The sequence below is a fragment of the Hetaerina americana genome, unplaced genomic scaffold, assembly GCF_022747635.1.
Source record: "Hetaerina americana unplaced genomic scaffold, ioHetAmer1.1.p SCAF_10, whole genome shotgun sequence".
Classification (NCBI taxonomy): domain Eukaryota; kingdom Metazoa; phylum Arthropoda; class Insecta; order Odonata; family Calopterygidae; genus Hetaerina; species Hetaerina americana.
Window position 1 is genome coordinate 54019784 of NW_027286070.1, and position 24744 is coordinate 54044527.

The 24744-nt window shown below is 36.5% G+C and overlaps 1 protein-coding gene across 1 annotated transcript; it reads right to left on the reverse strand.

Moving 5' to 3' along the window:
- Positions 1–9: 9 nt before the first annotated feature.
- LOC139700130 (CWF19-like protein 1) lies at positions 10–24744 on the reverse strand. The gene is made up of 12 exons (XM_071598661.1): positions 24668–24744; positions 24354–24514; positions 24131–24232; positions 23661–23920; positions 15388–15500; positions 12695–12923; positions 8151–8268; positions 3083–3150; positions 2343–2458; positions 717–861; positions 361–521; positions 10–200 (listed from the first exon to the last, which is right to left on the reverse strand). The coding sequence occupies exons 1-12, from the start codon at positions 24685–24687 to the stop codon at positions 62–64; spliced, it is 1632 nt and encodes a 543-aa protein (XP_071454762.1). The 5' UTR covers positions 24688–24744; the 3' UTR covers positions 10–61.

Sequence of the window (24744 nt, forward strand, 5' to 3'; positions counted from 1 at the left end):
TGACTTTAATTTATTGTAAAAAACTATTGACTTGGGTTACAATTTATCGACTTAAAATCCATTATAACGTAAAATCAAAAGGCTGAAATGCAGTTCTGAAGTCTTTCGTTAATGCTGCTTCCTCTTCTGGGTTGGAACTGCAATCCCTCCAGTCAGCGCGTCCAGGTAAATTTAATACATTTTTACTGGCCATAACTTCCCTGCAAAAGTAATGACGGAACTTAGTAACTGCAGAATTCCCTATGTACAAACGAATATTTTCCAAGCTACAGATATATTGGAATGGTGAACATGTACATATCATTTAGAGCCAATAACACTTCATACATACAGTACAGTAGAAACTTCAAAAGTACTTGCCTTCCAAATTGAAGAGGGAAGTTTCTCCTTGCCCTGTGAAATAGTTTGTCACCAGAGGGTAACTCAACATGGAAGTAAGGGGTGCCTGGGGGAGCAATCTGCTCAAGTTCTGCATGTACAGGAAGCTCATCCAGTTGGATACCTTGTTTCTGTGCACATTCCTGTCATTCAACCAAATGGTAAAAATAACGTAAAAAAGCAGCACTAATCACTCCCACAATAACTAAATAAATTTGTAGACATAAAAGCTAAACAATTCAACCATGCGATGAATTTATAATGAAGGCTACTGATGTTACTGTTGCAGATGAGAAGTGCAATGAGAATGCTTAGGTAAAAGTATGGTGATCATATACCTCGAAAGCCTCTTTTAATTCAGGTCCTTTGGCTGCTGGGGCAGGTACCACCTGTATTTGAAGATGAGATGTCTTGAAATTCCTCTCAAAGAATACTGGTACTTTCAAACGTTTAGCAAAAAACTTCTGCAAAGCCAATTTGAATCTTGGAAGTATGAGTCAAGAAATCATATTAATTTGGACAAATTAGAGATTAATCACCATTTTCTATGTAAAGTAGCATCCATATAAAAATATATAAAGGAAGAGGATAAGAATATTGGACGAAATGAATGGGGGAAGAAAGTATGCAGAATTGAAATAGGGTTTATTAAAGCATCAGTTAGGGTTGTTTTGTGTTTGGAGAGGCAAATAAATTTATCATTGTCTAGTTGGTCCCCATGCAAAATCTACCTTAAAAAGTAACCCACTAATAATACTTTATTGCAAAGAGTAATGTAAATGAAGTGGAATGAAGAGATAAGAAAGGGTATTTGAGACTAAGGAATAAGTCTATGCAATATGAAAACCACAGTCTTCTTACCATGCAAAAGTTATGGGCCAGCCTGCTTATACTACCAAACCTTGCTCGAAAATTACAACTTGTTTACTTGCCTAGACGAAGTTTTGTGAATGATAATGGTGGCAAAAATTTAAACATGATTCAGCTAAAAGGACAGGTTGTGAATTACTGTGACACCAAAGTGTGAATAAAAGTTGTTGATTTTTTATTTTTTCTATTAGCTTAGTATGCACTTAATTTGTGACTTTATTTATTTATTTTATTTTAAAACATTATTCACATACAGCAGTAGCGCTAATTTGCAGTGAAAAATATAACAAACATGAGAGGACAAAAGGCAATAACAGTATAACAATAAACAACGAGAACCGAAAATGGGTAGGGGAAAAATTTAATTTATTGAAAGGCAGGATAAAGCTTGGGTGGTGAAATTGTTGCATGATAAATTAAAAGGATCGACAGAGTGAGTGAGTGAATTTAGAAGGGAGGAGAGGCAAAATAAAGGTAAGTGCTTGGGGAGAGATATTCTAGGAATAGGTAGTAGGGAGTAGATGGGGTGGATCGGGTTGGTACCCTGAGGTTCAAGAGCGCGAGCAGTTCAGAGTAATCAATAGTCGAGTTTAGGGTGTTGTGGAGGAGTTTTAAATCAGCTTTAAGTCTGCGGCTTTGGGGACTAGAGATGGATGAGGAAGACAGAACAGCATTTGAGGACATATTGCAGAAATGTGGGACTCGGTGTTTGACTATTTTGGCAAATAAGTGAGAGATGCAATCGAGGGATTTAAGATTAGTTGGGGATGAGGTGGACCAAATTGGGGAGCAATATGATACTATGGGGAGGACAATTGTAATAAGTACGAATGGAGTGCTATTGGATCTTTAATTTCTGTGAAGCAGTAAAGAAGGCTTACTAGGGACATTCATTCTCATTATTTATTAATTTAATTATTTAAGAAAATGAGACCTAATAAAAGCATTGGGTGGTTAAAGCAAATAAAGATTGTATGCAGCTACAGTACAAGAAAAAGAATTCCACAAGCCAATGATGCTGACAAAGCATCTTCCATTAACCAAAATAAATATGGCTAACACAAACTTAAATACACAATTGGTTCAAAGGATACTGTTTAATTTCCTTCCGTACAGATTCAGGGACAGCAGATGCAGACTGATGATGAGCAACAGGCAGGATGAGGACGTGATCGGGCACAAGGCCTCCTTTGGCCAAAGCCAGGTATGCCTAAGTGAAACACATGAAACTCCTTATTGTGGACAAGCATGGACTCGATTCACATATCTTAAAGCATTTTCCAGCAAATTAAACTGAACTATAAAGCAGAAATCTGAAAATGTTCACAGGCACCCTAGCTAACCTGTAGGTGCTGGAGGAGGAAGTGTTTTTGAAGCCATATATAATGAATATCCTCATGCCAGTCAATTTCAGCTCTACAACAGGTGGCACTTCATCAATAGTTTCATCAATCAATTCTTTTCCTTCCAAAATACCTGCAGGTTTCCATGAAACCATCCATACAAATTGAATATGAAAATTAATGAATTGTATTCAAATGAAAAATTGGCCACAAAACTCAAAAGAGTGTTTTCACAAAGATTACAGAATCAAAATTTACTGATGCTATACATATTTTTGCATTATACATTGCAGAGTAATGGAAAAATATGTGTTCTTGAAATACAATCAACACAATCTATTGCACCAATATTTTAACAAAGTTTGAATGAAAATTGCTGTCCTGCAGAATTAAATTGTCAAGAGATAAGTAGTATATAAGACTATTCCCAGTAGGACTGCATACCTTTGAAAACTTAAGAGTACATAATTAAAAATTATCAATTCATTTACCTCACTCCCTATACTGATGACCAAATGTTTTTCGACTTGTGGACTAGCTAAACAAAACCAGCATAGCTCTGAAATATAAAAAAAGACAATAGAAACATTAAATTCATGCCTCAATAGCTAAGTTTAGGTTGTTAATGCAGTTTATAGAAATTGATTCCAAAGTGCCATGAAAAATAAATTTTCTACTTCAGCCTATTGGCAGAAGTCCATTAAATTATCGAGTGAATTTACACTAACTTTGGTTTAAGGTAGGCTTATGGAAACAAGCTAATTATGCCTACATTTTTAAACCTTTCCCAATGTGACAATATCCTACGCTACAATAAATCCTCTTTAATTCCCTATTCATTCCACCTCCCTTCATTCCATTCAACATGCCTATTCTTTTCCTCCCCTGCCTTGCTTACCAAATATTCTCCCCGAAGAGTCTTTAACATTCCATCACCATTCAAACTCCACTACATTTCAATCCATTTGATTTTTTTCATTCTTCTTCACACCTATAGCACAAAATCCTCCAATTCATGATTTACCTCTTGCTCATTGACTATAACAAAACCACAGCCCACATCAGTTTTATTTTCAAAATATTTTTGGATATGTATTTTTTTAAATTTGTATACAATTTTCCTTAACCATGCTTGTCTTCAAAATCCTCCTCTTCATGAACCCTTCTTTGCCTAATGCAATTCTTCTTCTTTGGTCCATTACACTTCTTAGATAAACTGTTCTACCTGCTCTAGCTTATGCCCTCTAATTTTGTGAAACTTACACTTCTTCTTTCTCTTCTCATTAACATATGTAGTTTTAATATAGTTAGCACCTACTAAATAGCTATATCTATAATTATAAAATTTCCACATATTTTTATTGACCAAATGAAGTTAAGTGGCTCTCCAGTGTAATTGAATGTCTATGTGATTGAACCCACCATAGTCCATGATGAAATCTCACATATTGGTGTGCATATGAAGTATTTACACAGCCTTTAGCGAACTTTCATACATAAAATGATCCATAAATTAGAAAAAGGGTACATACTTTTTAATGAAGGTCATTAATGTAGCATTTTTATCATTGAGAGATAGGAATACAAAGGTGCATTATGAAGATTTGATAGATATATGGATATACATTATAATGAGCAATGCTTTAGCCTAAAAATTGCTATCATGTGACTGGCAACAACATTTGTAACAATTAAAAATAAAACAAATTGATTTAATCTTTCTCTTGAACTACTTTTCCTTGTTCATTACAAAAAAAGTCAGCAAAATAATAGGCTTATAAATTTGCACACACAACTTTTACATATTACCAACACCATGTACCAAAGTACACGTGGATGTTAAATCATATATTTATTTACAAGAATGAAGACTTTACAATAAGGCATGGCTATTCCTCAGTGAGAACATAAAAAAATAGGTGTCAACCCTTAAAGCATAAACAGAACAAAACAAATCTCAAAAGTATGAATGGCCACTGGCCATCACAAAATAATTAACCTACTGAATTCTAACAATGTCTTTTTGAACTTGTTGTTTCTCTTTTGTCAATTCCTATTTCATTTTATTCCAATTATTTTAGGTGCTAAAAATCTAAGCCAATATATCCAATTCCACCCTAAAAGAAGACTTGGTTTTAATGCTTGAATATGGAAAGCAAGGAGGTTTGGATGGGAATTTATGTGAGTGCATTAAAAATGTAAAATTTAATTTTGTAAATATGATTTGAAACTTTCTTCAGGGACTAAAATTCACATAATTTCTAATGATAAAACCAATAAAAATAAATGGATCAGCTAGAATGAGACATTCATAATAAAAATGAAAACTCTACTAGGCACGAAATTTGCAAACTTCAAGACTCTGATTTGATCATTTTTCAAAAGAGGAAAGGTTACAAAAAGTCAAAAAAACAGTAGTAACATACCTGGTGCCTTTATGTCTTCAATAAATGAAAAACCCAAAAGCCACTAATAATCAATCTTAAAAAAAAAGCTTTTAAAAACTCAAGTTTTACACAACTAGTGTTTATGGCTGCTGATATATCTATGACATTTTAAAAGCTCTTAAACCTTAATAATACCATATTTTCCCGTTTATAACTTGCACCTTATGTATTACGCATACCCAGAAATTTGGTGTGTGTGTGTATATACACATATAGTGTGTAAAAATACGTCTATATCCATATACTAATAGATAGGAACAACCAATGAATACATGGAATCATAATTGTCTGTGACAATACCTACCATAAGTATTCAGAAGATTAGAGCCAGGTGATTGAAATTAATTCCAAACAACATAAGGATCAAAAAATCAACAATATTTACGAGCCAACACAATATGCCACCTTATTGCTTTATCACTATGATTCGTATGTTGAAACGAGACTTAAATTTGTGTGCCCTTTTATTTCCTACATTAAGTAACTTTCAGCAAATCACGTATAAAAAAAAGAGAATGAATGCAATGGAATTTTCTTGTTTTGTTTGCTTCACTTTGCTTTGTTAGTAATGGCGCTCAGCTGTTCTATACACCCTCCAAGAAAGTGCCGCCTACAAGGTGATTGTTTAAAACCTGAACTGAGTTAAGCTTTTGTAATTTACAATTTTCTCAAGAAAGTTACCCATGGAGAAGAAAATTATATACAGCGATGTTTAAGCTAAAAGTCATCAATTTTGTGAAAGAAAAAGGAAATCATGAGGCTGCCAGGATTTATCCAAACATAAATCTTTTAAATCAAAGTTACATTCTAGTTGGGAAAAGTGGATGATGTCTGGTATGAAAAACTACACAGAATCGGGAAGGATTAAAAGTGCCTTATGAAAAAATAAGCCTGTGAATCCTGGAAAGTTGTCAGGGTGTCAGAGGAACTTGTGTAAAATATGGATTTGAAAAAGCTTTAGGCAATATTTCAACACCAGTGCTAGAAGATGAGGCACAGTTAACTTCAGAGAGTGAACTTGGTGATGTGCCTAAAGAGATAATCAATGGACTTCATTCATTTAATTGTGATTCAGGTGATGAATTTCTGGGATTCTACCGATCTACCTATCCTATCATATGTACATGTATATAATATGACATACTCTACGTATACAGGAAGTACTACGTATTAGAATAAATGAAATATAGAAATTATATGTTTCTTCTTTTTCTCATAGATTTATGAGATGAAATGACTGCAACAGTAGCAACTCTGCATAAAATAGAATGCAATTAGAAAGGCATGCTTCCGGACTAATTTTTGCGAGACTCTTAAAATTATTGTGTACATAGGTATATTTGGGGAGGGAGTTTGCTTAGTGATTGAGATAGAGGGGAGGATGTTCGGATAGCAAGGTATGATAAGGATAAGCAGATCAAATGGAATGAGGGGAGGTGGAAAGATTGTGGTATTGAAGAATAGGTTACTGTATTTTGTGGTGTCAGGGCATCTTCTTAGATGCAAGCTAAGAAATGCAATGCATGTTCACCCAAAACGTACCTTAACTGGTAGAATACACAAAAAAGATATGCACAGATTAAGTACAGTAATTACATTAAACTTGCCAAAGTTGTATTGACTTGAGTCCAAAGAGTGTAGTTTACTGCTTGACTTAACTAACTAATTAGAGTCCCACTAGTAACTTTCACGGTTAAATTTTTAATACACACTGACACCAATTATTTTCAATTCATACTTTTGAATTGTCAACACATATTTTGCAATAATAGCTTATTACACTCTACTTCTGCAAGTTAATACTTAAATTGAGTTTCCTTTTTTGATGGTAGCTTGAATCTTGAAACACAGTGACTTCATATACAGTGAAACCTTACAACGAGTACCTTGCACAGCGAGTAATTTGTATTATGAGCAAAAATATTGGTCCCACAAATTGACACGCTTAACGATCGACTTTTAGCATAATGAGTGATGAGGATAGGGGAATTCCTATTCACATAACGAGTAAAAATATTGGCCCTGAAAACAAGTTGTTTAACAAGTGACATTTCACATAAAGACTGATGAGGAGAAGGGAATTCCTGTATTCATTTCATGCCTGCTAATGCAGTTTGTTTCTAGCACTCATTCCACTGGCATCTTGGCATCCCTAGTGATCACACATTTTTCCCAACTTATGCTCAAACATATTATAAGAGATTTTTTTGTCCAATTTTAATAATACTTTGTGCATAGTTATTCAATTGAAACCGAAGAAAAATCCAATAGAAGAAAGCCATAAGAGAATGAAAATAAAAAATAACAGGAGAACTGAAATCACTGAAAATTGGGAACAAGGTGTGAGTGTGGCTGATCTAGTAACTAATCAACAATTGGTCAGCATCAACGATTGGCCTTTTCTTCAAAAACACTGACAAGACTAAGGAGATATTTAGACTTCGTGACTTAGTGACAAGAGTATCTATTAGTTACATTTCCAAGAGTATCTAAGAGTTACATTTTCTCATCTATGTTAAAAGGTTGCTTCTCATATGCATACATGAAAAGCAATGGCAATGCAACACCATTAACAGGAATATTATTACTGAGAAGGCAAAAGAGATTTCGTTGACCTCATTAATAAGATGTCAGGATCATCAATGGCCAAACAAGTATTTATGGAGTCGTGTGTGGTTCAAGATGCTAGTGAGAAGAACCGTCGTCCATGACATTGTTAGGCATGGTGAAGCAGCAAGCTCTGAGTCAGAAAGGCAGCAAAGAACTTCATTGGTGATTTCGAAAAGCTCGTAGATTCTGAGGGTTTTATTTGTACACACCACAATATCATTTTAATTGTGATGAGATGGTTCTCTTTGGGTTTTTGACTAAACGAGTGTCTTACGAGAAAGATCGCAGAACCAACTATGCTCATATCATGACGTTCCACTGTACTCAAGTGATAATAATCTTTGTGACCAAAGTCAGCCGCTATTCAGATCCCTAAATGTTTTTGAAGATTTGAAATTGAAGATTTGTTAGTGTGAAACTGCTAGAGGGAGGGTAATAACAGCCGTAAAATTATACCTAATGCTCTCCATCACACATTTTGGATCAATAACTTCAGACATACCTTGGTTGCCAACTAATTGTCGTTTCTTTTCAAAGCCTTCATCTTGCCCCTTGTTTGTTCCAGGTCTCTTTTTGCGACGCCCAGGGTTCATGTCAAAGAAAAACTGAGTGGGTTGTTCCTGAAAATGACATGACATATGATGTAAATTAGGTAATGACAAGTACATAATAATTGTCTTAAAAAATACTGAAACAAAATCAAGAGTTAATATACGTATGACTCAGTAAAATACTATGATTATCATATCTGTTTCATGTCAATTAAGCACATCTAATGTTATCAATGTATTCAGCATTAAATTCCATACCAGCAAAACATGTTTTCCAGATTCTCTCATGTGCATTAAGAATTCAGGAATAATGTAAATATGAATACGATGTGCTAACCATTATTTCGGAGAATCTGACAATAAAAAAATAATAGAATTTATGTAATTTATTAATTAATAATATAATTTATGTAAAAATGTAATTTAACGCCTCATTTACATCTACATAATACCCCACAAGCCACCTAAAGGGCGTGAGGAGGGGAGTGTTAGGTCACCACCCATAAAAATGTGGTGACCTAACACCCCCCATAAAAAACTCCTCATATTGAAATGTAATGAAATAATTGACTTTGTAATTCCACACACTTTATTTAAAAACACACGACCCAGGTTTCGACGTTGAACGTCATCATCAGGTGGTCCTCATAGAAGCACGCTGGCTATATATACCTTCTGATCATAGGAGGGGGGGGTTGGTCAGAGAGGGAGGTCGGAGGGGTAAAAAGGTTACAATGTAGCTGGGAAGAAAAGAGAATTACATTTTTGATTTAGAAGAGTGGTAGGTCTAGGAGTGGGGAGTGGGAGGGATACAAAATTTCGTTGGCAAGATCATCTTTCCAACGGACACATTTCAAAATTTCTAACTGCTCCAAAGCATCGAGCCTTTGACCTTTTTCTTTGGAAAGATGATCTTGCCAACGAAATTTTGTATCCCTCCCACTCCCCACTCCTAGACCTACCACTCTTCTAAATCAAAAATGTAATTCTCTTTTCTTCCCAGCTACATTGTAACCTTTTTACCCCTCCGACCTCCCTCTCTGACCAACCCCCCCTTCCTATGATCAGAAGGTATATATAGCCAGCGTGCTTCTATGAGGACCACCTGATGATGACGTTCAACGTCGAAACCTGGGTCGTGTGTTTTTAAATAAAGTGTGTGGAATTACAAAGTCAATTATTTCATTACATTTCAATATGTTATGCAAATTCCACAAAGTTACGCCTGAGACAACAAAAAAAAACTCCTCATGTTCTTGCTCACCCTCAAAGTAATCACCTAGGGCTAATAAACAAGAATTTCTGCCATTTATCCATTTGTGGGAGCCTCTTGAAAGTGGGCTAGGTGTATCTATAGTTTCATTGGTACACCCATACAAAATTATAGGCATGCTATCTCCTTCGAAGTAGTCCCCTTAAGATAAAATACACTCATGCCATTGTTTTTTCTAATCCTTGAAACACTTCTGGAACTCAATTTTTTGTATCGCTTTTAGCTCTCTCAGATTAATTTTTAATCTCATCAATGCATGCAAAATGACTGTTTTTTAAATTCTCTCTATTTTTGGAAACAAAAAAAGCCACATATTGCCATATATGGCAAATATGGAGGCTGGGACATCATTACAGCGTGAGCAGGTGCATTTTTGTGGTGTGCAAACACCATGAATTGTTTCGGCAAAAATATAGGCGTTTTTTCGTTTAGCTTCATGCAAACACACCATTGAACTTGTAAGTGGTGCTCTACATTGATCTTTCGACCTAGTAGCAGGAACTCATGGTGCACTATAACATGCCCTACACAATATGCAAAATTAAAAAATTACCATTACTTTTTTAACACACCTCATACATCAGTGAAGAAAACGACTTAAACATAACCTTAGGTAAATGGCTAAAGACAGATGAAACTTTTTTTATTGTCTGTACACATCTTGAAGTGCACCAGTCAATGACTTCCTCAAAAAAAATACTTGAGAAAGTTGGCAAGAAAATAAAATTACCATTTCTAGAGACCTAAATATATATTTATAAAAAAACAGCTATATTCAGAAACTAAAAGAAATACTTCTCTGCTAGGGCTTTCAGTCAGAAAGTCATCTCACTTAAAAACCATTATTGACAACAAAGCTACAAATCTAGCCAAGCAGAATTCAAATCTGATTTGACTGATTTTACCTTTGTGATTATTTGGGACTTGTGTGCCACCTGACACTGTCTAATAGCACATGTGGATTTTTAATGATAATAATAATAATAAAATCTCTAGTTTTAGAAATTACTATCTCACACCATTATGCTCAAATTATTAAATTTAGCTCACACACTATAAAAGAAGTTATTGAGGGAAAAACAAATACAATCTAAACATGCATATACTCAAAGGACAAAAATTTATTCAAATAACGTTAACCGGGCAGCAGTACAAAATATAAATCTTGTTATGAACAAGTTCCACGAATTTAAATCAATAATTAAATACCACTGGGATATTTGTTTCCACTGAAAAAGCTAATCATGAAAAAATTATCAGCAAATAATGGATATAGCTGGATAACAACTGGGGTTCTCATTGCTAGGAATAGGCTTATACACAAGGGTAATTAGAAATGTTCTCAGAATCACCACCAGATGTCAGCGCTAGTGCGACCATTTTCCCACATAGTAATAGGTAATATTTTATGAGTAAACCCATAATGCATCAGTGCTCTGGGAAGAGATCTGTATAGTGGTCAAACTCTATTTTCCCATGCAGTGGTTTGTTAAGGTGGAAAAAAATTGAGAATCGAGTAGTGATGAAATACTTCGTAAAGAAAGATATGAAAGTAAAGGAAATTCATGATGACTTTCTTAACACTCTGTGGGACTCTGCTCCTTCATATTCAGATAATGAGTTCAAGATTGGTCTGGACAGTTTGGATAGTCCGCATGGTGGTCGGCCAAAATGTGCCACTACCCCAGAAATTATTGGAATAAGCAGATAAAATAGTCATGGAGGATCGCTCACTGAAAGTGCAAGAAATTGCTGAAGTTGTAGGGATGTCATCTGAATGGGCATATTACATTTTAACGGTGGAATTGGGTATGGGAAAATCATCTGCTAGATGGTTGCTGCGACTCTTGATGCAGGATCACAAATGCATCAGAATGGAAATTTCTGAATAATGATTGATCCGATTTAAGAGCAACCAACATGATTTTTTGCACCAGTTTGTGACTAAAGATGAAACTTGGGTCCACTACTATACCCCAGAGACAAAAGAGCAGCCAAAGCAGAGGAAATATTTTGATTCACCGCCACCAAAGCAAGCAAAGGCAATATGATCAGCTGGAAAGGTGATGGTTTCAGTTTTCTGGGATGAGAAAGGGATTCTGCAGATAGATTATCTTCTCACGGGTCAAACAATTACTGGACAATACTACGCCAACCTCCTCGATCAACTGCAGCAAAAGATAGAAGGCCTAGTTTGGCAAGGAAGAAAATAATCTTTCATCAAGACAATGCATGCCCAAAAACAACTGTCATTGCTATAGCAAAAATGGGTGACCTAAGATACGAATTGTGACCACATCCACATTATTCACCTGACTTGGCTCCATCAGATTTCCATGCCTTCCTCAAGCTCAAAATTTTTCTCGGTTAATGGAGATTTTTTTCAAACAAAGAACTAACGGCCAAAGTAGAAAGGTATTTTTCAGGCCTGAAGGAATCTAATTTTTGGGATAAGATAAAGACATTGGAATGTTGCTGGACCAAGGGCATAAGCGTACAGGGAGACTACATTGCAAAATAAAAAAAGTTTCACTGTGGTAAGTTATTTATTTCTATTCCATTCCGAAAAATTTTCTAATTACCCTCATATTTAGATCAATCCAAGATTTACATTCTCCTCTCCCAACATACCTATCGTATCATCAACATACCTATCATATCATCAACATTCCTTTTCCTTTCTGTCCATTTCACTTTTTCCATCCTTCTCCACACCCACATTTATAAAGTGTCCCCTAGTTGCTAGCGCTTAAATTCTCTAGAGTGCCCGTTGTACCATTATAAGAGATAAATAATTGAGATGCTTTCCCAATGCCTTTCTCAATAGTTTTTTTAACCTGACATCTTCACTCAAATGGCCACTCCCTTGTGATGCCTTTAGTCATCTAGTTGTCTTTGTCAAACAATGTATGGGCCACCCTTCGTCCAGTTCATAGCCTTCAGCCTATCTGGCATGGATGACCCTACCAGGAGCAATTATCATTGCTCCTACCAGTACAGTTCTAGGGGTCATTACAATGCACAAGTCCTTCCATTGCATCAAGGCTGTAGTCCATGGAGAAGGATTTTTAATTATATAACTTGATGAAAGACATTGGAATAACTTTGAGAAAATAATAACTTAAATGAATACTTCAAATACCGTGGTTCATAGTATGAAGTTAATTTATTAGTATCACACTTCAGGGTTCTGATTAATTTAATTTGAGCTACAGTACTTACAGATGACATGGTAGCACTGGGAAGAAGAGAATGCTTTGGATATGGACATGGTGTCTCATCTGTGGTGCGCTGACACAATTCACTTGCAGCCATTCTTTCCAGTGGTATCACACTGAAGGCATATAGCCACTTTTTCTTTTGACTGTTACCTACTCCAGCCAAGGCAATGAATCTTGTGGCATGCCCACCACCAAAATCGACAGCATCCCCATCCTCTACTGGGTGATTCCTGTGAGCAATCAAAAATAAGTTTTTCTATTATCACTCAAATTCTTCTGCAAATATAAGTCAAATATATGAAAATCACTTGCCAGTAAGTTTTAAATATAAATCATTCAGGAAAATCACTAAAATAATGGAAGACTTAAGTTATGCTTTGTTCCAATCCTTACCAGTTCAAAATCTAGGAGAGCTTCATTAGTTAAGTAGTTCATACACAGAAAATATATCTATTCTGATTCATATTCAAATGACTACCATTAATCAGAATTTTCGGGCATTTGCTTTTATTATGTTTGGCCAGCTCTTGCTATGCTATTTCTGTTGAAATATGATGTAGAAAGCTTAAACTTGGAATTTTACATTTCAATACGATTTGCAGCTGAGGGGCTAGATAATTTAAAATTATGATTTCCCATCTCCATATGAAGTATGCTCAAAATGTTCCCAAACTTTTCTAATTACAAAAAAATACTTCACCAACTAATTACTGGCCAGGGTCCCCTTCAAAGTAGCCTCCTCCCTAACATATACACTTATCCCAACAGTGTTTCCACTTTTTGAAACAGTCCTGGAACGCTTCTGCCGAAATGCTAATAAGCTCTTCCGCTGAATTTTTCTCTACGGCAGGAATGGTGATAATTCTTTTTCCTTTGAGCAGGGTTTTCAGTTTGGGGAACAGGAAAAAATCTCATCGAGTCTGGTGAGTAAGGTGGATGCAGAAGCACAGCAGTCTTGTTTTTGGCTAAAAACTCGTGAGTCCTGAGAGATGAATGAGCCAGCATATTGCTGTGTGGAAAACAACCACTAAACCCATGACTTATCACCTGATATGATCCTGCACAAGAAGGCTTCATCCTCTTCAGCTCGATCAAATAGTTTCTGACAGACTTGAACTCAATGTTGTTCCTGGTCTGCTGTCATCAGGCAAGGCACGAATTTGGCAGTGGTTCAATACATCCTCGATTTTTCAGTCAGGATTTCATAGCAGGAACCAATCAAGATTCCATGCTCTTCTGCAAGTTCTCTGACAGTCAAAAATTGATTTGCCTGAACGAGATCATTCATTTTCTTGATGTGGGGGTCATCAAGTTGATGTTGATGGCCTTCCAGAACACTCACCATCTTCCACTGGTTGTAGCCCATTTTTGAACTGGGTCAACCTCTCATTACACGTGGTACATTTCATAGCATCCTCACCAAAAGCCTTGATAATCAACTCTTAAAGTTTCTGTGAAAGATTTGCGGAGTTTCAAATAGAATTCCACTAACTACTCTGTTCCTTCAAAGAGCTAATTTCCACGGATCTGGTTTTTTGCCCCTCTTCATGAACACCCCTTCACATAAACTGGCATAACTAATCAAGAAAACAAGATATCAACAAAGTGGCAGAGGGTGTCCATGGGCACAACGCCTCCAAGCAGATTAAAAATAACCAACTGGAGTCGCACTACTAAAAAGTTTGGGAACTTTTTGAACACCTTGTATAGGATCATGAAAGATATTTTTTTAACCCAGATAATTAAGATAAAATGAATTTTAGTACCTAAAAAATATATAAGAAGATTTTATAGAATTCTTATTCAAGAAGACACACCACCAGTATCTCTCGAGGATATACTGAACACTACTATATGCCTTTTAGATAAATTCCAACAATGAACCTTTAAATATTTCCATACATATCAGCTGTTCATATTTCCTGCAAACAATATACTGAGTTTGAATAATCATGATTTATTTGGTATTAACAAGCCAAAGTTGATGCTTCATATTTATTTTGTCTTAAATCATGGTAGGATTAATTATTTTCGTGCATTTTCCAAAAATAACATCTACAACTCCTTGATTTTTCAAATTATTGCTTAAGTTGATATGTTGAAAATATGTAAATTACACCTTTTAAATATTATCACAGAAATATGTGCATTACTCATACACAAATTCCTACTTAAAATTCTTATTTCATGCCACTTTGGTGGAAAAGTCCTGCAATGGGAGGAGTCAAATTCTTTCATTTTGGGCATATTCTATAAAATTAAACCTACATCATTAATTGATGGTTTGACTACATATCATCGTGAGATCCATTTCAACGTTGTACATCAAGGGTTCTCTTTATAATGGCAGCTTCTTAAACCTTACCAAATATTGTCCTTTCCATAAGAACTGTTTTATGAAAAGCAGTAGCTATCTAAATTTAAGAAAAGAAACATGTAGGTAATGTGAAAACAGAGTCTAACAAAAAACTTTTATTATTTAAAGAAATACACTATGTGTCATGCATACAATTAAATAAAATTAAAATCCCCAACACTTAATTAGGCACTGCCTAAAGAAAACATCCCAAGAAAAAAAGCACAAATTACCAATAAATCCTACAATTAAAAATTATAATTGGCTATATAAATATTAACATCTTGTGATGGAGCACAGGACAAAAGGAATTAAGTGAGGGAGATAAAAATGTATACCTGTATGGAGGTCGCTCAAAATGTATGCCATCCATTGCACAGAAATGATATCTTGGTTTTACTTGGGCAGCAAGCCAGGAGATGAGTTTCGAACCTCGGGGGTCATTCGTGATCTGTAAAACAATTTACAGAAACATAAATGTAGTGGAGGAAATCAGTATGACATTAGGGAAAAAGGAAATCAAACAACCACATCCCAGTGTTTGACCCGAGGGAAGGTGTACTCCCTTAGGAATTACTTGAACAATTCCTCATCATGTTTTTTGGACTCAAATATGAGCTATTTTGGGTTGATACAAGTTTTTTTTGGGATTTGGACCCAGAACCAGATCATTGATTTCAGATCTCAATTTTCAGGATCCTAGAAGTTTTTGAAGCAATGTCAACACAATAAAATGTAGGGAGTAAAAGATGATAAACAATCACATTAAAATGTGGTCAAACCCAGAATAATCTGAAGCAAAATATACACAATAATTATACATGCCAATAAATCAATTATTAATGCTTATGCATTGTAATTTTAAATAAATAAATTCTTATCATTTACATTTTCCAAGCGATTAGTTTCAAGTTGCTGAACCACTAAACCTTGAAATTTAAACTCTAAAATTTGGGCATGCTTTAAAGAATATATTTTGACCTGATTTCAGTTAGGAATTCAATGTAAATGTCCATGGATATTTATATCCCATCCATACTTCCCCAATTTATATATACTTATATTTACACCACATTTTGGAATTTTTGTGTGCCTATATCAATAATAATTGTACATTTTTATAATATTTTATTTTCCCAGCAATCAAGTTGTTACAACTATTACACTTGATATGGGACACGTCACGGTGAAGTAACAAAATACATACAATGGATTCAAGACACATATCAGGCATTATTAAGTAATTCAGCAATTGAATAAAACATTTTCAATTTTAAGAACCTCAGCAGATTGACTTTAAATGCAGCCACACTTTTTTGGGCCTCAATCTCAGCTGGGAGTTTATTACAAAGTTGAAGGCCCATAAAATTTGGACCAGCACCTGCATTTTTTGTACGTACATATAAAACGTGCAGCTGCTCACTCGGCCTTGTAGAATATTGATGAATATCGCAATTTTTTAGAAACTCATATTATTTATTTTTATATGCACTATTACATGAAAAATATAAATCTGGCACTGGCAATACATCCAATTTTTTTAACAGGGGACGGCAAGGGGCATTATTTTCAGCAAAATTCATGAGCCAAATGGCTCTTTTTTGAACCCTGAAAATAGCCAAGGCTCATCCCCAGTAAAGGATACTACAGGCTATGTGAGAATAAACTTCTCCATTGTACAGTGCACAGAGAACAGCGGATCAGTAAAACAGTGGATCTAATGAACTGTCATTATACTTATTTTTTACATTATAATTATCTCCTCTATTGTGGTTTAAATCGGATAACATACTACCTTGATCAAAAATTTCCCGGAATTTATTCAGAAAATTAAAAATACAAGTTTATTCATCTAAATCTATATTGTCCCCTTCAAAGTAATCCCCATCGACTGCAACACACTTATGCCAGCGCTTGATCCAATCCTCGAAACATTTTTTACATATATCATATATTTTTTTCTCGTATATTCGGTTTTCGGTATGTCCATCAGTGCTTCCTGCGATTTTTCCATTACTTCCTCTCGGCTGCTAAAACGCGTTCCCCGTAATGGTTTTTTAACTCGATTGAACAGAAAGAAGTCACAGGGAGCCAAATCAGGTGAATTCGGTGGCTGTTGGATGGTATTTGTTGCATTTTTCGTCAAAAAATTACGAATAATGATAGCACTGTGCGACGGTGCGTTATCATGGTGCAAAATCCACGAGTTTTCTGCCCACATTTCTGGTCTCTTTCGGCGAATTGCTTCACGCAAACGTCTCATAACGCCCAAATAATACTCTTTGTTTACTGTCTGGCCTTCTGGCAAAAATTCATGATGCACTACACCGTTGTAATCCATGAAAACCGTCAGCATTGCCTTCTTCTTTGACTGAAAACGACGTGGTTTTTTTGGTCTCGGCTCATTTGGTGAACGCCATTCACTTGCCTGATGTCTGGATTGCGTGTCGTACTCATAAACCCACGTCTCGTCTCCAGTAATGATCCTTTTGATGAATGTGGGATCGGATTCAGCCTCGCAAATCATGTCTTTTGCGACGTCAACACGGTCTCTTTTTTGCATGAAATTGAGGTCTTTTGGCACCAACTTTGCTGCTACACGACGGAAACCCAAATCATTAACCACAATGTCTTGGGCGGATCCATAGGCAATGTTCAAGTCCTCCGCTATTTCTCTGATGGTTAATTTGCGGTTACTGACCAACATTTCTTTTACTTTATCAATTTTTTCACCGACTTTCGATGTCGATGGTCTGCCACTGCGTTCATCATCTTCGATTGACTCACGACCACTTCTGAACCGCTCGTGCCACTGGTAAACGACCGTTTTTTTTAGAGAATCGTTGCCGAAACACTTTTCCAACATTTCCAACGTCCGTGCGCCACTAAATCCGTTTTTTACGCAAAATTTAATACAAGTTCGTTGTTGCAAATTTAAATCCATTTCTGCAATTGTAAAAAATCGCCAACACACACAGAGATAGATGTACTCTTGGCTACGTAACTTTTGCAAATGTCAAGTTATGACACTAAGATTTAAAGGGAATATCAACAACAGATGTACCAATTTAACAAAAAAAACAGAACTCAAATCGGAACGATGGGAGCGGCACACGGTGGTTATTCCGGGAACTTTTTGATCAAGGTAGTATTTTAGAACAAGAACTAATACTTCCACAAAGTTATCTCCAGCTTTATAATTTGCTTCTCGATTTCTTGACGTTCTCTTTAATAGTAATTTATTGTTCTGTGTATATCCCTTCCAATTACCAAATTTTCCCCTTTACCCCATAGCCAAAAGCCATATTTCTTAATACGAATTGCTTAGTAATCAAATCATACTTTTTCTTCACACAAAACTATCCTAATTTAGCAGTGGGCACTCCTAAAAAGCCAGGCAAACAATCACAAGTAACCTAGGAAATTGGCAATAGATCCAAATTCTTTTTACACTTTAAAGATCGGCATCTGTTTTAATACAATTTACAAGATCCTCTCCATTTAACTGATTTGATTGGGAGGTAAAATAAGTCTGAACTGTGAAACTGTTCTATTTAGGGAGCACTCCCTATCCAGTTAGGAACTCTTAATCCTTCATAGTAGTAGTTTTTAGGGGAGGCGACCGACAGCCAAGGTTATTTGTGCCATAGGGGATGGACAGGAAAGGATGAAGGGTGGAGAGAAACCCGGCGTCGGCATTAGCCTACTCTTTACGAAAGGCACCAAGGGGTCCGCAGTTAAATGTCCCATCCGACGGATGGCGTACTCACTCAAAGTGCCCTCCACAAAGCACCTCAAGTAGGGATCAAGATACCTCTGAAAAATATTCAACACCGCCAGGATTTGAACCCGCGCCCTCAGGGTGGGAAGCCAGTACGATAGCCCCCGCACCATCTCGATCCCCTTAATCCTTCATTTAGAGGGTTTAGGCCTCAAAGCTTAAACATCGTAGAACTAAACTTTTAAATGAGGTGGGGGGGTTTTGTATACAAAATCAACTAAAACTGATGGATATGTTGGATGTTGTCATCATCTGAACTATAATTCCTAAACTTCTGTTATCGAGATTGCACAGGTGCAATCTCGATAACAGAAGCACTGTCTTGATGGAACAGAAGTTTTTCTTAATTATTTCACTTAATTAGTGCAATTATAATGCATAATACTCCTCATTTATCATTTTTTCTATTTGCAAGTAATCGATGCAGAAAATGAAAGAGAAGTTCTTATTTACTACATGAAATCTATTTTTTCCATTTTTATATTAAAAAATTTTTAGCTTCAATCAACAATCCACATGAAGGATATAGCTGAAACCTTAACATCAATCTAGTGAGAGATGAGGTTTACTAAATGCAAACCTTTTCAGATATAACAAGCACAGTCTCTTGGATTTTCTATGGGCTTATTGAAGGACCCACACATTGGCATGCCATTATTTGAATAGGTCACTTTGTAAAGCCACAACTGGAAATGGTAGAGAGCACTCCAATCTACTAAGGCATTAGGCTTCCACATAAAAGTTTTGGTGAATAGTTATATTTTTAGATTATTTACTAGTCACTACAGCATTTGAGTTCACGTGAAGGCTTCCACAGAATAGTTTTGTGAATAGTTTTCTTTTTAGATATTCTCCTCTACTTTTAGACATGGGCCTCTCCCATTTTTGACTCCAAACTGATCATTCCCCAAATAATCATCATCGCATCCCAAAAAACTGATGCCATGACCTTGCCTGCAGATGAAACGGTCTTCGCCCTCTATGGAGACGGTCCTCCCTTTTGGAATCCATTGTTTTGATTGTTCTTTTGTCTTGTGTGTGAAGTAATGGACCCATGTTTCATCCATGGTTATGAAACGGTGTAAAAATTAATTCTGCTTTGTTGCTGTGAAACTTTGCAAAACACTCAATTGAAACATTGATGCTGGTTTTGCTCGAGTGTGAGCAAATGCAGCACCCATCTTGCACACAGCTTTCTCATGTCCAAATTTTTAGTTAATATGCGATGTACCACACTTTTTGAAATGCCTACTATGTCTGCTAGCTTGCACACTTTCAGTCAATCATCCAGTATCACTTAGTGGATTTTCTTCACCATTTCTTGAGTTGTCACCTCATTCGGTCAACCAATGCAATGCTCGTACAGCCTCGTTTAAACTCTGCTACCCAATATTTTACCGCTGTAAACAAAGGAGTAGATTCACCCAGAGTAGAACCCAATTCAGTTTTCATAATGGTTGGGCTGAGGCCTTTCAAATAAAAGTATTGTATCACATAATGATGACCAATTTTCTCCATTTTCACAAATTCACTGAAAACGTTCATTATTGATGGCTACCAAACAAATACTAAACAACGTAGCATCTTTAAACTTGAAACATATGCTTTATAGATTGTGTACTTTCTAATACAGTGATTTTTTCAAACAACTAACGCCATCTCTAGGTCAGGCTGGGTACTTTTGGGACCTCCCATGTATGTTGTGTGCAATAACTTGCTTCATGTACACATTTATCTATTTGTTAACATGCTAATCTTTATAGTGATATTACCTTATGCAAAAACATGATGGGGTAAACTGAGAAACAAGGAAATATTAAAATACTGGAAAATAAAGACAACCATGAATTACGAAGGTGTATGAAGTGAACGGTAACTATGGCCGTACGAATATTATGGGAAGAATCAACCTCAGCTGTACTCTTACAAATGGGCAAAGGATGGGCAGGGAAATTAGAGAGGAAAAGAAAGAAATAAAATTAATAATTCAATTAAATAAAAATAAAATAAGTAATAATCAGGGGGGGGGGGGGGTTAAGAACAAAAAATGATTGAACCAGACATATGATAGCAAAAAACACTCCGGTTAAGGTGTACTAGAGAGCATCGGCCCTTGCCCTTATCAAGTACTCACCAGTCAGGGGCTTACGGAAGAATTATCTCTTCGCTGGTGGTCCACCGATCGCACATAATAAATTAAATGAACGCAAATTAATCACGCACTCTCTAGCATGAATGTACTATATAGCCTTGATCCTTACAAATCGCAGGCACTCACACAACCAGGGCTTTTGAGAGGTTTCCCTCTGCGCCAGTGGCTCGCCACTGGCGCAGACGGAGGTATCACTCACTTGGTTGGGTATGCGTAAACAACCTAACCCTTGCAAAATTCACTCAGTCACTCACAGATCTACTTTCGAATCTCTTCCAACATTAGTTCTGTAACTTCCACTTTGGGAAAGGTAGAGGATGTGCCCAGAAGCTGACACAGTGTTTCGACTGCCAAGCTGTCCCCTTCTGAAAGGAATGTTGCCGTCTCGTGTGTGGTGACTTATATATACTGGCTGTAATGTAATGGCCTAAAGTAGGGGAGGAAGAGTTGTTGGCAAAAAGTTGGGTGGAATGGGAGGTGTGAGGAATGGAAATGTGGGGGATTACATTATTTTGGGGGGAAGGTAAAGGAGGGGGACCTGGGGCGAGAAGCCGTTGCATGGGTTACAATGTAAGCCTAGTCTTTAATGGTGATTTTTTTTAGTGGAAAGATTCACGTGATTTGTTAAGGAGATGAAGCCCTCGTCATGGTTAATGAGTCTATTTTTGCAGCAGGAGATGTGGATGCATTCATAGTAGTCTAATAAGTGGTTTGGTACTGTGCTAATGAGTTATAAATTTTTCAAATCAATTTTGTGTGAGTATTGATCCAAATGTTCCACAACTGCCGGTGAGTATGACCTAGTTTGTAGCAAACCATGTGTTCTTTAAATCGTGTGAGAATATTTCTAAGAGTTTGTCCAATTTATGATTGGTCACATTTGGGACAACTTATCATGTACGAGGGTCATCCGGAAAGTAGTACCCGTTCGTGCCGCATGAAGTGCTGACGACGCGAGTAGCCGCTGGACGAGGTCAGATAGCTTCAGTGGCTTGTCTGCCTTCTCTGAGCCAAGTTGCGTGACGCTAGCATTGCCTGTGTTGTTTCTGTGATTGTTTACAATGTTTAAAAAAATTGAGAACGCCGCCAGTTGTGAAGTGAGGGCAGTGATTAAATTCCTCAATGCAAGAAACGTTCGCCCATGTGATATTCATCGCCAATTAAAGGAGGTGTATGGAGACAATGTAATGGACGAGTCGTCTGTTCGGCGGTGGTGTCGCAACCTCAACATGGGGAGGGGGAACACACACGACGATGAGCGTTCGGGGAGACCGTCTGTCATTACAGACCAACTGGTGAGCTCAGTTGACGAATTCGTGAGGAACGATCGGTGCGTCACAATTGATGACATCTGTGAGCATTTTCCCAATGTTTCTCGAACAATTGTTCATGAAATTGTTAAACACCATCTGCATTATGCAAAAATTTGTGCAAGATGGGTCCCTCGCGTATCTCAATGAGCTGGCGGCGAAGGACTATGCAGCAGGAATACAGAAACTTGTCACACGTTATGACAAATGCCTAAATTTGCTTGGAGATTATGTTGAGAAGTAGTTTAAAGTATCCTCTTTCAAATAAAATTTTTTATGTTTGTTAATATTTACTTTTGTGTCTTTATTTCACGAACGGGTACTACTTTCCGGATGACCCTCGTACATGCCTGATTATTGGAGTGAATCAATGGGATCTTTTGGGTTCCTAAAAGTGTTTTGAGTTTGTTGCTGGAAACGAATATAGCTTTTCTCCCATGTTTTTGAAAATCGGAGAGAGTCCTTTAGCTAGTGTAGGGTGGAAAGGTAATTTTAGGCATTTATTTTCATCAGTGGGTAATAATGTAGTGGTATCTTGAAATAGATTTTTGTGTTTTTGTTTCTTAACGAACCTATCAATGATTTTTGGGTTGTAACCTTTAATAGCGGTGGTTTGTTTTATGCATTCCAACTCTGATTGAAATTTTGATTTGCTCAATGGGATGTTAATGAGTCACAGGATTAACATTGGAAGAGATTTCATGGTAGACCAGTGAGTGACTGATTGAGTTTTGCAAGGGTTAAGGCATTTACGCATACCCAAGCAAGTGAATGATCAGTGGGCCGCTAGCGCAGAGGGAAACCTCTCAAAAGCCCTGGTTGTGTGAGTGCCTGGGACTAGCAAGGATCACGGCTATTTAGTACATCCAAGATAGAGAGTGCGTGATTAATTTGCATTCATTTTATTTTATTGCGTGCAATTGGTAGGCCGCTGGTGCAGAGATAATTCTCTTGTAAGCCCCTGACTGGTGAGTGCTTGATAAGGGCGAGGGTCAGTGCTATCTAGTACACCTAAGCCCGTGTTTTTTGTTATCATATTTTGGATTAATCGTTTTCTGTTCTAAACCCCCCTGTATCATTTTATTTTTATTTAATGTGAACTATTTATTTTATTTCTTTCTTTTCCTCTCTAATTTCCCTGCCCATCCTTTGCCCATTTGTAAAGATACGGCTGGGATTGATTCTTCCCATGATATGAATAATGAATTTTTAGAAAAATAAAAAAAAAACTACAAAAGAAAATATCTTCATGTCACATTAGGTTCTCAACTATATACTTTCAATTTTGAGACTGTAATACCTGTGAGTCACATTTCTATGTTTGATTTCTACACAAATTATTCAGTATGAATCATGCACTAAACTAACCTGTTGGGAGTTAATCCCGGTAAGTACACCATGAGGCCACTGTGATGTAAGTAGAATGTCAATTCCTCGAAAAGATCCCGATGATGAGCGGGTGCAAGCGTCTCTAACGGCAGTAACATCGGCCTCTGAGAAGAAATGTTCTGGCTGGTCATTGGACGATCCACTAGAGCTGGAATGTCTTGAACCACCACCTGGTCCATCGATTCCACTGACGTATGCCATCTTTAATCCAGAACTACCACGATAAAGACCGCGTTTTCCTATAATGAAATACATGATGTATAGAAAAAAACATGGCAACAGTGATCTCTGATAGAATAGAAAATGAATTTAATTGATTTAATAGGTGGTTGATAATATACCCAAGTACTTCCTAAAAGCTAATGGCCACAAAACATGAAGGAAGCTAACAGTCTGAGTATCATGAATTACATGTAAACAAGAGCGGTGAGTCTATACAACTGGGTTACCTAAATAATTAACGTTGGGACAAAGTTCACATCCATCTATGTCCGGGTAATAAGGAGTATGACGTGGATCGTTCGGACCCAAAACATACGTGGGTACAGGAACTGAAACAATCCATCAAGCAAAATAAATCAATACAGAACTGTATAATGAACGAAAGTATGTAATCAGAATTGTAATCACAGATATTTCGAATCATCGCCTAAAATTTGAACATGGTCTCACCTTTAATGTCACCAGTTTTGTACGAGTCCCAATCGTCATTGTTTCGTCCAAAGAAGTTTCCCACACATAAAAGAAAATCAAAGGGACCGTTTTTCTTATTTATAGACTCGACTCGTGAAAATAGGGTTCTAAATCTTCCATCAACGTCCCCGCAAACTAAACTGAAATAAAAATGAACAAAGAATTCAGCAAAGCAGAGGCAGACTAAGAGCATAGTACAATCTTTGAGGCTGTGAGATTGAAGCCACCGAGACAATCGACGGAGAACACTTAGCCCGACAAAAATTTTTAAATTTGGCTTTTTAAAGACTTACATTTTTTGTTTATCGGCCATTTCTGAAGTCGGTATCAAAGCTAAAACTTCCCTCCTTCAACTTCCATTATAGATTTT